Raw genomic sequence first — 15,891 nt, forward strand, 5'->3', positions numbered from 1 at the left:
ATTTTGAAAAGGGGCTTGTACAAGATCCGATCATTTAAAAAAAAATCTGATCTTGTGTGACAAACCGAAAGAAAAAATAAACCCAAATGTCCCGAACTTTTTACTAGTCTTATCCACGGTAGAGTCTTCCATTGCATTTGATCGAACATCGTAGACTCTCCTTGGTTCATCATTCTTATAAAAATTTTCATCATCGTCGTTTAGCCCTTCAATCTCATCAGCGCCATTGAGATCCTCCTCATCCTCATTGTCTCTACCACCCAAATCATTTTCCGACTTTTCAGTCAAATTATCGAGTTCTGTATCAGGACCATCCTCTTTCTCAACAGCAGTTAATGATTCAGCATCGGCAAGATTGTCTACAGCAATGGCAAGGAAAACATTCAACAATATATCTGTTGTGAAACACGTGAAAGAATATTACGCTAATGTTTATTTGAATGGCATTAAACTGAAGACAACTTAATAAAAGGATACAATTTCCGCAAATGAATAGAATGATGAAGTAGATGCTTGCTAAAATTCCAAAAGATGCCACACCTCCATAAGCTTGGATACCATCATACATAACCGCATTCTTCAAAAAAGATATTAGAGATTCGTTTAAATACATTATCATGACGCTTAAAGTTAATTCTTTAACTTACCCAATCCTCTCCTGTAAGGATCTAGATTACAAAAAATAGATAAACTCTAAGTTAGTCTTTCAAAATGTCGAGCATTATCAAAACTACAGAAAGCAATAAATATATTGAAAAATAAACTGAATGTTTCAGCAGCATTCAAATAAGTATATAAGTACATTTAAGGACTGCTTTTTGAGTTTCATTAGAATTGCATGAAAAAAAACCTTCAAACCCGCAATTATTAAAATTTTAGGAACAGTAATGTAAAAAGCGTCTAATTTTCTCTTTTTTGATATCATCAACAAAAATCATGAAATATACATCAATCGTCAATTTTCGTTTATGTGAAATTCAATCATTCTTACTGATGAAACAATCAATCATTTAATATCAATATATATTTTAGAATGTATATAAATGTTTATTAATATTTATTAGAATGTGTACAAAATTGTGGACAATGCAGTACCTGAAACACGGTCAAAAGGCTTTGCACAAAGCTATCGAAATTTGAACGCGGTTTATTATCCATTGAATTGAAGATAAAACGTCCGCCAAACACTTGCATTCCCAGTAGAGCGAATATTACGATGAAAAGAAAAAGAAGCAGTAACAGGGACGCAATTGATTGAATTGAGTTAAGCAACGATGCTACAAGATTCGATAGTGACTGCCAGTATCTGGAAAAAGAGGGAAAATAATTCAGTTATTCAAGTTATTCAGTCAGAAAGTAATTAACAAGCAAAAAATGGTAGTTATGCCATCAGCTTGGGGTTATGTATAGATGATGAAGTAATTACAAAAACGTCAACCAGTCAAAATAAAGTGTGCCCTACTTTCTTTAAAAAAATACATAATACTAGCTAGTATCGCGAGTAAATAAACACATTTTAACAGTCGTTTAAAGTTAATTCTGGTTTAACCGAGTTATTTTGTTGTTCATTCCTGTTAAAATAAACGATCACAGGGGAAAAAAATCGAGTAGTAGAGGGAAAAAAAGTCGTCCCACAATTCACCTATCTGGGGTCAAAGGTCAGCAACGACAACAGCATGGAAGCTGAGTTGCGCGCAAGGATGCTGGCTGCCAACCGATCATTCTACAGCCTGAAAAATCAGTTCACCTCAAAGAACCTGTCGCGACGGACGAAGCTGGGACTATATAGTACCTATATAGTACCAGTACTCACATACGCCTCTGAGACATGGAAACTGTCCCAATCTGACGAAATCCTCTTAGCCGCGTTCGAGAAGAAGATGCTCAGAAGGATATTTGGCCCTGTAGGGAACTATGTTAAGAAACTGCTCGACAGCAAGATTAGGGAACTGCTCGATAGCAGCATTAGAAAACTGCTCGATAGCAGCATTATAATATAATCGCCCAACTCGTGGGCGTAAACAAGGCGCATAAGATACTTGTCCTTATGCGCCTCGATGTGATAATAGCGAATAAACGCTCTCTTGTATCCTGAACCTCAACCGAGTAAGACGCCTTTCTAAAGCTCATCCGAAGCCCCTGTGCTAGTGTTAGGGAACCGTATAATTTCCCTAAAGCCCCGTATGGGTAGAAGGACAATGGAGGAGCCGATATAATGAAGAGCTATACGAGATGTACGGCGACCTCACAGTCGTACAGCGTATCAAGCTCGCCAGGCTCCGGTGGGCTGGACATGTTGTACGCATGGAAACGGACGACCCAGCCCGTAAAGTCTTTTTAGGCCGTCCACAAGGACAGAGGAGGCGTGGTAGGCCCAAATTGAGGTGGCAAGATGGTGCGGAAGCGTCCGCCATTAAGGCCGGGATAATGGACTGGCAGACGAAGGCGCGAGAGCGTGAGTGGATTCGGACACTCCTGAGGCAGGCCAAGACCGCAATTTCAAGATACTGCCCAAGCGAGTCAACACGCTCTAAAGTAGTAAGGAAAGTAGAAATGAAGTAGCCTTCTACTTCCCGTTCTATTTTTGTTGCTTAAAATCAGAAGAATGTAGATTGTCTGTCGTGCGCGCTTTCGTGCGTGCGTGCTCGCGTGCGCGCGTACGTGCATGTGTGTGTGTGTGTGTGTGTGTGTGTGTGTGTGTGTGTGTGTGTGTGTGTGTGTGTGTGTGCGTGTGTGTGTGTGTGCATGAGTGCGTGCGTGCTGGCGTGCGCGCGTTCATGCATGTGTGTGTGTGTGTGTGTGTGTGTGTGTGTGTGTGTGTGTGTGTGTGTGTGTGTGTGTGTGTGCGTGTGCGTGCGTTTGGAAACCCCAAAACTATTTTATTCTGATGCGTACATTTTCATCTGCTGCGGCTACAAAGTCAATGCATATTCGATCTCGCTACCTAAGAGACAACAGTTACCCCCAGTTACGATCGCTACAGCCATTGATGCTGATAAAAGGCTGAATTATGCTCGTGTTGACCTTCCAAAATTGGAGCGATTGATTTTATCTTTTGACAATTCTTTTAACTGTTCGGACTATTCAACCATTGACGATGCCACAGAAGCTTTTTGTGAGTTCATGAGATCTGCTATATGTGAATGCACTCCTGTTAAAATTCCTCGTCGTGGACCACCATGGGCTGATCGCACACTAAATGCATTAAAAAAAGAAAAAAGAAAAGCCTATTCTGATCAACGAGCAGAACGAAACAGCACGTCACGTCTTTATTACAACAGAGTTCATTCTCTCTATCGCCGATATAATAGATCCTGTCACCGAAGTTATTTGAAACAAACTGCACGTTCCCTCTGCAAGTACCCTAGGCGCTTTTGGAGTTATATGGACAAAAAACGAAAATCTGCTGGGCTACCAAGCATTATACGTTATGATGGTGACAGTGCCTGTTCCCTACCAGAAATGTGTAAATTGTTTGCCTTGCGCTTCAAGGACAACTTTGCTTCTCAAACTACTGGTCCAGAAGATGTGGCCGATGCTCTCTCTAACACACCTGTTGGTGCACTGCTCCCTATGCTACCAGTCATCACTGTCGATACGATCACCTCTGCCATCAAACGTGTCAAATCCTCATATACCCCTGGCCCAGATGGTATACCGGCCGTTATCCTAAAGTGGTGTGCTTCTGCGCTTGCTCCCTCGCTGATGCAGATGTTTAAGGAGTCCCTGAGATGTGGAACCTTTCCTGCCACTTGGAAATCTTCCTGGATGACACCCATCTACAAGAAGGGCTGTAAGAATGATGCTGTAAACTATCGTGGCATAACCTCACTCAGCGAGTGTGCAAAGGTGTTCGAAATGCTAATCTACGAGCCATTGTTGGCCTCGACCTGCAACTATATTAGTGTGAATCAACATGGTTTTGTACCCAGGCGATCTACAACGACTAATCTACTAGAATTTGTTAGCAAATGCCAACCTATCGATAACGGTTTACAACTAAAGCTATTTATACGGATATCAAGGCAGTATTCGACAGTGTATCGCACTCCATCTTGCTAGCGAAACTCGACTTACTTGGTCTCCCAAACCCTATGATAATGTGGCTTAGATCGTACCTTACAGATCGTCAATATTCTGTGAAGTTAGGCCCGTACATGTCAAGTCCAGTGCATGCATCTTCTGGAGTCCCGCAGGGCAGCAACCTGGGTCCTTTGCTGTTCCTTCTTTTCATCAACGACGCGACATTGATCCTTCCGGTTGATAATCATCTACAGTACGCAGATGACGGGAAAATTTTTCGTGTTATTCGTGAACCAGAAGACCACGCCCGACTGCAAACTTCCTTGCATGAGTTCCAGTGTTGGTGCAACCGTAATGCTTTATCCCTATGCACACATAAATGTGAAGCCATCACTTTCAGTCGTTCTCGCTGCCCATCATTGTATGAATATGCGCTTGATGGACGGTCCTTGGCGCGAAAACAATGTATTAAGGATCTAGGTGTTTTGCTCGATACAGAACTATCATTTAAGGATCAGCTGGAGCGCGTCCGTTAGCTCGATCAATCGGAATCAATCCAGCGCAAAATTTCACGATTTGCACTTCGCTCATGGAACCAAAGGCTCGATTACCGGACTAGGTGTTTACTACTCGGGCTACCCACCCTAAGTGTGCGTATACGAAAAGCCAGGTTGTCGTTCATCACGGGACTTCTCGACGGCCGTATTGACTCTCCGTCACTACTGGCTGCCATCAACCTGTACGTTCCGGCCAGGCCGCTCCGGACTCGGGCAATGTTGGCCCTCGACGACCGTAGAACGCAATTTGGCTCCTCTGACCCGTTCCTACTCATGTGCCGTGCTTTCAACGCAGTCAGCGACGCTTTTGAGCCGAGGATTTCGCCAACTGAGTTTAATGATCGTGTTTCTGTGTTAAATTTGGTTCCATAGTGCACATTTTTATGTTCTATGTTATTGTAATCCATTGTAAAGAACTAATTGTAAATCATTGCTAAAATGGTTCGAGAGGGCATTATTGTCCATCGATAGACAAATAAACATAAACATAAACACAACCATTGGCATCTTTGCGATCGGCTCTGCTGTTGGGGGTATTAAAAAGACACACGATCTAAGCAAACGTGCGTGTGATATATTGCAATTTATTTCTAATTCAGCTAGCGGACGCAAGTGGAAACAACATTTTGAATTGAATTCATACAAAAGAGGATTATGGATTTGTTTACTACGGTGCGCGTATGGTGCTGCACCTGTCCGTCCAGAATCTGGTGGCTTGTTGGTTTGGAGTACCCTACAAACAACGAGCGGGATATTTTATCATGGTGTGTGTAAAAACCTAGAGTTAAGCGGAGAATCGGTGTAAAATACACGGAGACTAGTGATGGGCAAAACGGCTCCGAAGCCGGAGCCGGCTCCGACCGGCTCCAGGCAATTTCGGAGCCGGCTCCGGAGCCGGCTCCGCTCCGATGGCTCCGGAGCCGGCTCCGCTCCGACGGCTCCGGAGCCGGCTCCGCTCCGACGGCTCCGGAGCCGGCTCCGCTCCGACGGCTCCGGAGCCGGCTCCGCTCCGACGGCTCCGGAGCCGGCTCCACTCCGACGGCTCCGGAGCCGGCTCCACTCCGACGGCTCCGGAGCCGGCTCCACTCCGACGGCTCCGTAGCCGGCTCCGCTCCGACGGCTCCGGAGCGGGCTCCGCACCAACGGCTCCGGAGCCGGCTCCGCACCAACGGCTCCGGAGCCGGCTCCGCACCAACGGCTCCGCTCCAACGGCTACGGAGCCGGTTTTAACACAAAAGACCAAAAAAACTTTTTCAATGAAGTTTCAATCGAGGTAATCCGTAAATAACGGAGTAGGTCATGTTTAAAAGAATTTATCAAAAAAATATCGATTAGTTTTGAATATTGTTAAGAAAGACGAGACTAACGAATGCTACACAACGTCATGCATGCCAATACTGCAATCATATCGTGTGTTAGCTTCCACACGTGCGAGAATATATATTCATTTATGGAACGGAGGCGTGAGTGTAGAGCCGTTAGTCCGGAGCCGGCTACGGAGCCGTTGGTGCGGAGCCGTTGGTGCGGAGCCGGCTCCGGAGCCGTAGGTGGGTGTGGGTGCGGAGTCGGCTCCGGAGCCGTCGGAGCAGAGCCGGCTCCGGAGCCGTTGGTGCGGAGCCGGCTACGGAGCCGTCGGAGCGGAGCCGGCTCCGGAGCCGTCGGAGCGGAGCCGGCTCCGGAGCCGTCGGAGCGGAGCCGGCTCCGGAGCCGTCGGAGCGGAGCCGGCTCCGGGAAAAAGTCGGAGCCGGCTCCGGAGCCGTTAGTCCGGAGCCGGCTCCGGAGCCGTTGGTGCGCTCCGAAACGCCCATCACTAACGGAGACGAGAGCGCGTTTTGGTTTCGACACAGTTTTGGCACTAACACAGTTACACATGTGGAAATGTGTGTGTTCATTTTCGGCCAGCTCGCTCAGTTTGATCTGCTCGCAGCGCTGTGCTGATGTCGGTGTCTCGCTTGCACTGCTGTACCGAAAGTTCTGTGTGCTCTCGTTCTTGCTACCACACGAAATCGTCAGTACAGCTCAAGGATCGACAGCGAGCGGCCGCACGTGCGTCAGCCTAAGTCCTGGACGATTGATGTTATGATTTTGTAAAGTGTTCAAGTGTTCAAGTGTTGTGCGAATTCAAATGAAGCTGCGCGAATGTTTCGTAATGCATGTTATGTACATCGCTCAGCTTCATTTCGTACCTTTTTACAGTAATCAACGTGTACAAAAGGATCTACACAGATATTCGACCATTTCAACGTTTGCATCGATGGAGCGATCAATTTTATTTTAGTCAAATATTGTGTATCAACTTACGTAAATGTGTGAAATCGTGTAAAGTTAAAATATAAATGTTTCAATAAAGTGATGAAAAAAAGATCTACGCGTGTTTGTTTTTTTGTTTAGCTTTACATAACAAAAAAATACGCAGCAAGTGTGAGCGATCGCTGAACGAAAGAAACGCACACAGCGCAACACGAAAGAAACAAACACAAGCACACGAAAGGATGTTCGCGCATGGGCGCGAGCATTGAGAGAGCGCATCGGGTATTTTATATGGGAGCGGGAGAGAACCGCGGTACCCGTTCCCGCCCCCTTTTTTAAGCCTAGGAAATCTTCCATCGGCTTAACTCTAGGTTTTTACGCACACCATGATAAAAATTACCCGCTCGTTGTCCGTACACAGCAAATTTTCTCATCCTGCTTCAGTAAAGTTTTTTACTGAAACAATTCAGTAATAGAATATTTTACTGATTTTCAGCATGAATGTCATGTTTTTACTGACTTTCAGCAAAATAATTTACTGAATTCATTTCAGTAATACGCATTTTACTGAAAATCAGTAAAATAAGTGTCAAATTAGTCGTTTCACTGGATATCAGTAAAACAAATTACTGAAAATGCAGCAATTCATTCTGTCAAATCGACCTGTCAGTCAGAACATCAAAACAAAACAATGCCGTACCTACTTGCTCGTGATGTGCAAAAAGTTGATTTTGTAGGCGCTTACAGGCACCCTGGTGAAATTTCAGGTGGTATTTCGGCTTACGGGAGTAATTTAAAACAATTGGCAGCCGTGTTGGTGTGTAAAATGTTTGCTACAATCCACTGTGCGTGCTGAAATTGCGTGGTGTCTGTGAGCGCTTACTGAACCATCTACACTTGCGGCGGTGAAATACAGTATAAAAACTTTATAAAACAACACGAAACATGTATTTATATGAACTGAGCGACTGGCAATACCTGCGCATCAATAAAAACTAAATTTGAAAGAAGTATTTCGTCATTTTTTAATCGCTACCAACTACTGAATAATCAGTAATATGAGAATGGCTTTACTGGGATTTCAGTAAACGAGCTGTCATTTTGGTGAGCACCGGACATTACTGAATGATTCAGTAAACATTCTTTTTACTGAAAGGATTACTGAAACTTCAGTTAAAAAAATTTCAGTAAAATTTTACTGAAGTTCAGTAAAAAAAGTTTTCTGTGTAGGGTACCCAACAGTCAAAAGCCGAAGATTTTATATTGACCTTTCACTTTTTCTATCTGTCTCTCGCTCTAATTTGAGCGATTTTCCCCTGATGAGTGTCCCCGAGCCTCCTCGTGTGGTTGTTGTTGTTGGAAGTTGAAACCGAACCCCCTTCGTGCGCTGCCAAAATCAGCGAAGAACGAAATCGAGTGGCTCAAGCGAAAAAACGAAAAAAAAAATGACGAACGAGTGTGCTGTGACAATAACACACACACGCACAAGGCGACACCCGAAATCTGGTGCGATACCGGCTTTCAGTGGAGCAAGTACACACATGCACACATTTGGCCACACCACGGTGATACAACACACAGCCACGCACTTGGCGATACACGCTGTGTGGTGCGGTGCGGCGGACGTTCAGAATTCAGTGGTGCAAATACACACATGCATACACTTGGCGACACACGCTCTGCTGTGCGGTGAGATTTGTGTTCTGTGTCCAGTGGTGCAAATATACACACACACGCACTTGGCTACACACGCAGTACGGCGCGGTTGGCTTGGCAGAAGCGCATACACACATTCACGCAGTAGGCTTCACTTTCAGTCCAGTGAGGTTGGTGCTTGTGTGGTGTTTCAGCCTTGGCGGATAAACCCCGTAAAAAATGGAGTTTTGTTTAATTTGAGGTAAGTAAAAGTGATTAAAATTATCAACCAACATCCCCCCTTCTAATTAATATCATTTTTTTCCATTTCATGTGTGTTTCACGGCGAACGGAGACAACAAAAACCTGTGGCTGTGTAGTAGTGTTGGAGCAGTGGCCCGTACAGTGCAGCGAGAAAAACCAGGAGCAACAGCGATGAGGAGCAGAAAGTGCTGTGCTGAATTTGTTTTTTTTTACTGTGCGAGTGTAAAAAGTGTTTTTTTTTAAATTATGTGCGTTGATTTAGAATTAAGTGCAGTGATTGTTGTGCAAGTGTTGTGTTTTTTTTGTATTCTATGTTGGTTCGATATTCAATAAATCGAATTACGATAATATAATGGTGTGACCTGTATCATTTCGGAAAGAAATCATGGCAAAAAGGGGGAGGGGACTAATTAAACGAAGGGTCATGCAGACCCCCGTTCGGGTTTTGCTTCGGCTTCGGGTTTGCTTCGGCTTCGGGACCCGACGGATCACTTGAATAATTTCGCCAACTCAAGTTCTTTTTCAAGCGCGTATTCAAGCGATCTCTGAGTGCTGGTGCCCGGTGGGTACCCACCGGTCACCAGCACTCAGAGATCCGCTGAGATTAAAGCTGGCTTTGAAGCTGAGTTGGCGAAATTATTCAACCGATCCGTCGGGTCCCGAAGCCGAAGCAAACCCGAAGCCGAAGCAAAACCCGAACGGGGTTCAGCACGACCCTTCGTTAAAATAGCCCCCTCCCCCTTTTTTGCCAGGATTTCTTTCCGAAATGATACAGTGCGAACCATTATATCAATATGATTCGATTTATTGAATATTTTATATAACATAAATACAAAAAAAAACACAACACATGCACAATAACCACTGCACTTAATTCTAAATTAACGCACATAATTTAACAAACACTTTTTACACTCGCACAGAGAAAAATTAACACAACACTTTCTGCTCCTCATTGCTGTCGCGCCTAGTTCTCGCTGCACTGTACGACCCACCATCTCCAACACCACGACACTGCCACAGGTTTTGTTGTCTCCGTTCGCCGTGAAACACACATGAAATGGAAGAAAAATGATATTAATTAGAAGGGGGGATGTTGGTTGAAAATTTTAATCACTTTTACTTACCTCAAATTAAACAAAACTCTATTTTTTACGGGGTTTATCCGCTGACTACCATGCGCTGAAACACCACACAAGCACCAACCTCACTGGACTGAAAGTAAAGCCTACTGCGTGAATGTGTGTATGTGAATGTGTGCCAAGTGCGTGTGTGTGTATATTTGCACCACTGGACACAGAACACAAATCTCACCGCAAAGCAGAGCGTGTGTCGCCAAGTGTATGCATGTGTGTATTTGCACCACTGAATTCTGAACGTCCACCACACAGCGTGTATCGCCAAGTGCGTGGCTGTGTGTTGTATCACCGTGGACTGCAGAAAACTACCTGCACTAGAACAGAGCGCTGGTGTGGCCAAATGTGTGCATGTGTGTACTTGCTCCACTGAAAGCCGGTATCGCACCAGATTTCGGGTGTCGCCTTGTGCGTGCGTGTGTGTTATTGTCACAGCACACTCGTTCGTCATTTTTTTCGTTTTTTCGCTTGAGCCACTCGATTTCGTTCTTCGCTGATTTTGGCAGCGCACGAAGGGGGTTCGGTTTCAACTTCCAACAACAACAACCACACGAGGAGGCTCGGGGACACTCATCAGGGGAAAATCGCTCAAATTAGAGCGAGAGACAGATAGAAAAAGTGAAAGGTCAATATAAAATCTTCGGCTTTTGACTGTTGGGTATCATGACGCCGATTGACCGGCAATGCCTTGGAATGGGTTTGGATCGGTAGGTTCATGTTTTGGTCGAGTGCATTCTGTGCATTTGTCGCGCCACAGCAGTAGACCCGGCAACACCAAAGTCAAAACAAAAACCTTTCCCGAGTGTGGACTGCTATGCTAAGTTCTTCTTATTATTATAATAATTATTATTGGCATAATGGCCTACGCGATCATGCCGGCCTTTTCAGGACTTGAGTACCACGTAGCCGGATAGTCACCTCTTGCTACGGCGGACGGTTCATACGCGGTTAGAACCCTCGACGGGTATGCTGTTAAGATGTGCGGAATGATGGCGGTGCCGCGGGCCCGCTCCTATCCAGTGTGCAACTTGCATTCTGCCACACTGTCTCCTGCTCGATGCATACGCTGCAGGCAGGGGGAAGGATGCACCTCCTCGATAAAAAAAACACCGTCATGAACCAGCGGCGGACCTAACGGTAGGCGGACTAGGCGGTCGCCGATGATCTCTAGACTGTAGTATGCCGTATGTGTACAAGTGGACAGAGTATTAGCAACAAGCGCCCCCGGAAAGATGGTTGTTAGGGCTCCGTGGCTGGAGAACCATTTGCATCTCCCCTCCCCCCATGGCGACAACAATTTTAGGGCCTGTGACCAATGATCGTAGGGGTCCCATGGCCACCCCCCCCCTCTCCCCCCATCCGCCGGCAATTTAAGTATACCGTTCAATCTTCCTACAGCTGTGTGTCAGTACTCCCTCCTCCCGGTCATCAGTTACCATTGACAGGGGCCTCAATTCGTCTTTCCGCCTTTCATGAACACCTTCCTTTCTTTGACCAATGGATCATAACATTCCGGAAGAAAACACTTTCGGTGAAAGTGTTGCACACACACACGCACGCTCATACCCTTGCGCAGACGGCACAGCATATCTGTGTAATCTACAACATACGAAAGCAAAAGCTTAGTGAAACAAAGTTATGGTTAATGCTTACAGGGTTTACCAAGTCACTTTGCGATGTGAGCTGCACAATTCATCTCATTTGAGACGTATTTCTATTCTGACGTGCTACTTCATTTGGCCCGAAATAATTTTCTATTCCGCCGCATTCATTTTCATCCATTATATGAAGTCTTTTCACAGGGGATGTTAGCTGGAGCCGTCCGCGATGTTTACATTTTTTTCAAAAATAAATTTTTGGGCTTTTAGTGCTGATTTGTGATACAACTATGTTGTTTAACAAAGAATAGAGGTTTATCTTTGCTCCGCTGTAGCATTCTAGCCGAAACATGGGTTATTCATTGAGTTATTAGCAGATTTGACTGAGCAGGTTCAACTGCTAATATCTCAACGAATAACCCATGTTTCGGCTAGAATGCTACAGCGGAGCAAAGATAAACCTCTATTCTTTGTTAAACAACATAGTTGTATCACAAATCAGCACTAAAAGCCCAAAAATTTATTTTTGAAAAAAATGTAAACATCTCGGACGGCTCCAGCTAACATCCCCTGTGAAAAGACTTCATATAATGGATGAAAATGAATGCGGCGGAATAGAAAATTATTTCGGGCCAAATGAAGTAGCACGTCAGAATAGAAATACGTCTCAAATGAGATGAATTGTGCAGCTCACATCGCAAAGTGACTTGGTAAACCCTGTAACACGTTCAGTTCGATGGCAGGCCTCAGGGACTACCAGTGAACTTTCTAGGATGCCGGTTTCACAATCAGCTTGCGTTCTAGATGCTGGCGGAAAGGAAAGTTTAAGAAAATCATTGTCGGGATGAACGTGTTAATGCGAATTAGGGTTCTGCGCGTTGCACAGCAATCCCTTCAGCGTAAACTAGCGATTCCTTAGTCATTTTTATATTGCAGTATTTGAACTCATTGCGATTTTTTGGTTTGATTTGTGAAAATGCAACTTCATCGCCGCAATGTTTGTTAACGGCATTTTTAGGCACCACAACAGCTCGCGAGCATTCCCAAGTGACATTTGCTCGAAATTGTTTTCCCATATCTGCTCGATTAGTACTCGATACGCCTGAAATTGTGGATTTGTGTGTGACCAAGTGTGTTGAAAGCGCCAAGATTTAGTGTGATCGTAAATTAGACGTTCCACTATCGATGGACGATGCCGTCGAGCTCATTTTTCATTCATAGCTATGGTTTTTTGATGAAAAACAAAAGCTAATTTTGTCTGACGTTATTTTGTAAAAAATGGATATTATTTAAGTATAAAATGGGTACATGACCAACTATAACGATGGGAAACATCGTTTCCGAGCGAATCTAGAAGAAAGTAACGAAAAAGCCGCATCACATTTGATTTTAAAGGACTTTTTCTAAATTCCCTTAAACTGGTGCAGTTTAAGGGAAGTTTAAGGCTCCAGTTTAAGGGAATTTGCTCGAATTCCCGATTATTCGTGCTATAAAATGTCAGTTGGGTTGACCACACGCGAGAAAGAGATGGCGCTATGGAGGGAAAAAGCACGGTCGACGGCTGACAGCGATTGGCCGTCCCGCCATGCAATTCACAGTGATTTGCGAGGTTGCGCGAGGGCTCGCACGCCATACAAGTTCACAGCCCCAGCGCCCTCGCATTAAAAAGCTTGCGAGCCATCCCGCTGCGCAAATTCGAGCAGTTTCCAGCGCAGAAAATGCACCAAAATCTGCGCTGGCCAGCGCAGATTTGGCCTGGTCTCCCGCGCTGTTCTTCAGCGATTCCTGCGCTGGGTCGCGCAGTTCGGGCAGTTCGGACAGTTCGGACAGTTCGGACAGTTCGGGCGGCGGAGCAAAAAAAAAAAACGGTCAAAAAAATTTAAAAAAATAATGGCGCCCATTTTTTCGTCCGCTTCTTCTCCCTCCCTCGCCCTGCCTTGCCTTACTTGCGCTTCAGCCCGTGCCTTCCGCCGCCAGCTGATTGGGTGTTTGTGGTGTATGCGTTGATTCATATATGTGCATTGCGGTTGTGTATTGTTATTGGTGGGTGTTAGCATTTATTAATTAGTGTGTGACCTTGGGACGATGCGGGAGAAGCTGGATTGGGATTTAAAGTGTTATCGGTGTATTGATGAATTATTTTATTTCGTGCCGTTGCTGATGAGACCATTCGATGCCCCTGCCAATTGAGGGTGAAGAAGCCTATTTAAAACAAGCGTAGGAGAACGTCTAACACTAATCTAATATTTTTTAATTTGAACATGTTTGATGCTTCAACGACCTTCTATGCATCATGTAGCACAGTGTATAGTGGCTATAAATTTTTTTTTTAATGTGCCGAAATCTTTCTCAAGTTTTTGGGTCTCGTCACACACACACACACACAGCGCGGGGAAAGTGGCCGTTCACTCTATCATGTCGCGATCCCCCACTCCGCCCGGCGCTAAGGATGAGGATGCTACAAGAAAGCTGAACCAACCGTTCTACCGATAAGGTAGCCGTAATCGATCATGCGTGGAGGGGGGGGGGGGGTGGTCTAGTGGGGGGGGGGGAGTGCGTGCTTGCGCGACTTCAGGGGTGCGTGCTCGCGAGCGCGCTTTCGTGGGTGCGCGCTGGCGTGCGCGCTTTCATGCTCGCGGGCGCGCGTACGTGCGTGTGTGTGTGCGTGCGTGCGTGCGTGCTGGCGTGCGCGCGTTCATGCATGTGTTTGTGTGTGTGTGTGTGTGTGTGTGTGTGTGGAACGATCGATCGAAGCAAACGTGCGTGTGATATATTGCACATTTATTTCCAATTCAGCTAGCGGACGCAAGTGGAAACAACATTATGAATTGAATCCATACAAAAGAGGATTCTGAATTTGTTTATTACGGTGAGCGTATGGTGCTGCACCTGTCCGTCCAGAATCTGGTGGCTTGTTGGTTTGGAGTAGTTATCATGACGCCGATTGACCGGCAATGCCTTGGAATGGGTTCGGATCGGTAGGTTCATGTTTTGGTCAAGTGTATTCTGTGCATTTGTCGCGCCACAGCGGTAGACCCGGCAGCAACAAAGTCAAAACAAAAACCTTCCCCGAGTGTGGACTGCTATGCTTCTTCTTATTTTTATAATTATTATTATTGGCGTAATGGCCTACGCGATCATGCCGGCCTTTTCAGGACTTGAGTACCACGTAGCCGGATAGTCACCTCTTGCTACGGCGGACGGTTCATACGCGGTTAGAACCCACGACGGGCATGCAGATGTGCGGAATGATGGCTTGCCGCGCGACCGCTCCTATCCAGCGGGTAACTTGCATACTGCCACATTGTCTCCTTCCCGATGCATACGCTGTAGTATGCCGTATATCCACAAGTGGACAGAGTATTAGCGACAAGGGCCGCCGGAAAGATGGTCGTTGAGGCCCCGTCGCTGGAGAACCTTCTGCACTCCCCCCCCCCCCCCCCCCCCCCCCCCCGCCGGCAACAATCTTAGGACCTGTGACCGATGATCGTAGGGATTCCATCGCCAACCCCCCCTCCCCCCAGCCGGCAATTTAAGTATACCGTTCAATCTTCCAACAGCTGTGTCTCAGTACCCCCTCCTACCGGTCATCAGTTACCATTGACAATGGCCTCAGTCTTTCCGCCTTTCATGAACACCTTCCTTTCTTTGACCGATGGATCATAACATTCCGGAAGAAAACACATTTGGCGAAAGTGTTGCACACACACGCACGCTCACACCCACGCGCAGATGGCTCAGGATATCTATGTAATATACAGCATACGAAAGCAAAAGCTTAGGGTAACAAAGTTATGCTTAATGCTTAACACGTTCAGTTCGATGGCAGGCTCCAGGGACTGCCGGTGAACTTTCCTGCCTGCGTTCTAGGTGCAGGTGGAACGGAAAGTTGATGAAAATCAGCGCCGGGCTGATCGTGTCAATGCGAATTAGGGCTCAGCGCGTTGCACAGCAAACCCTCCAGCGTAAACTAGCAATTCCTTAGTCATTTTTATATTGCAGCAATTGAACTTATTGCAATTTTTTGGTTTGATTTGTGAAAATGCAACTTCATCGCCGCAATGTTTGTTAACGGCTTTTTAAAGCGCCACAGCAGCTCATGAGCATTGACCATAAGCGAGAATGAGATAGCGCTAGGGAGGGAAAGAGCACGGACGATGGCTGACAGCGATTGGCCGTCTGACACACCAACACATTCAAACCTTCGGCAGCGCGCTCAGGCGAGGGGTATGAGGCGGAGCCAGGGACGGGTAGCTCGAAACGCTGCTCGACAAATTTGCCGTTGGAGGGAAAAAGATGGCATGATAAAATTCTCAGAACTCCATGATTTCTTCCGTCGCTTTGCGCAGCGGGATGGTAGTTTTTTCACCCCTAGGTTTTGCAGTTATAATTATAGCACCCTAAGAGCAGGTATAACAGTGCAAATTG

At 45.8% G+C, this 15,891-nt stretch overlaps 1 protein-coding gene across 7 annotated transcripts in view; it reads right to left on the minus strand.

Moving 5' to 3' along the window:
• The window catches only part of LOC3292158 (muscle calcium channel subunit alpha-1), a 125,796-nt gene that overhangs the window by 45,359 nt on the left and 64,546 nt on the right, over window positions 1-15,891 (minus strand). For 6 of the 7 annotated variants that reach the window (XM_061655540.1, XM_061655541.1, XM_061655545.1 and 3 more), the window contains 4 exons: window positions 1,096-1,306; window positions 648-668; window positions 478-577; window positions 98-395 (listed from right to left, as the gene is read on the minus strand). In XM_061655540.1, the coding sequence (XP_061511524.1) occupies window positions 98-395; window positions 478-577; window positions 648-668; window positions 1,096-1,306 (630 nt within the window). The remainder of the gene's footprint in view (window positions 1-97; window positions 396-477; window positions 578-647; window positions 669-1,095; window positions 1,307-15,891) is intronic. The other variant, XM_061655542.1, reaches the window with a different exon arrangement.

Source organism: Anopheles gambiae, chromosome 3 (assembly GCF_943734735.2).
Source record: "Anopheles gambiae chromosome 3, idAnoGambNW_F1_1, whole genome shotgun sequence".
Lineage (NCBI taxonomy): Eukaryota > Metazoa > Arthropoda > Insecta > Diptera > Culicidae > Anopheles > Anopheles gambiae.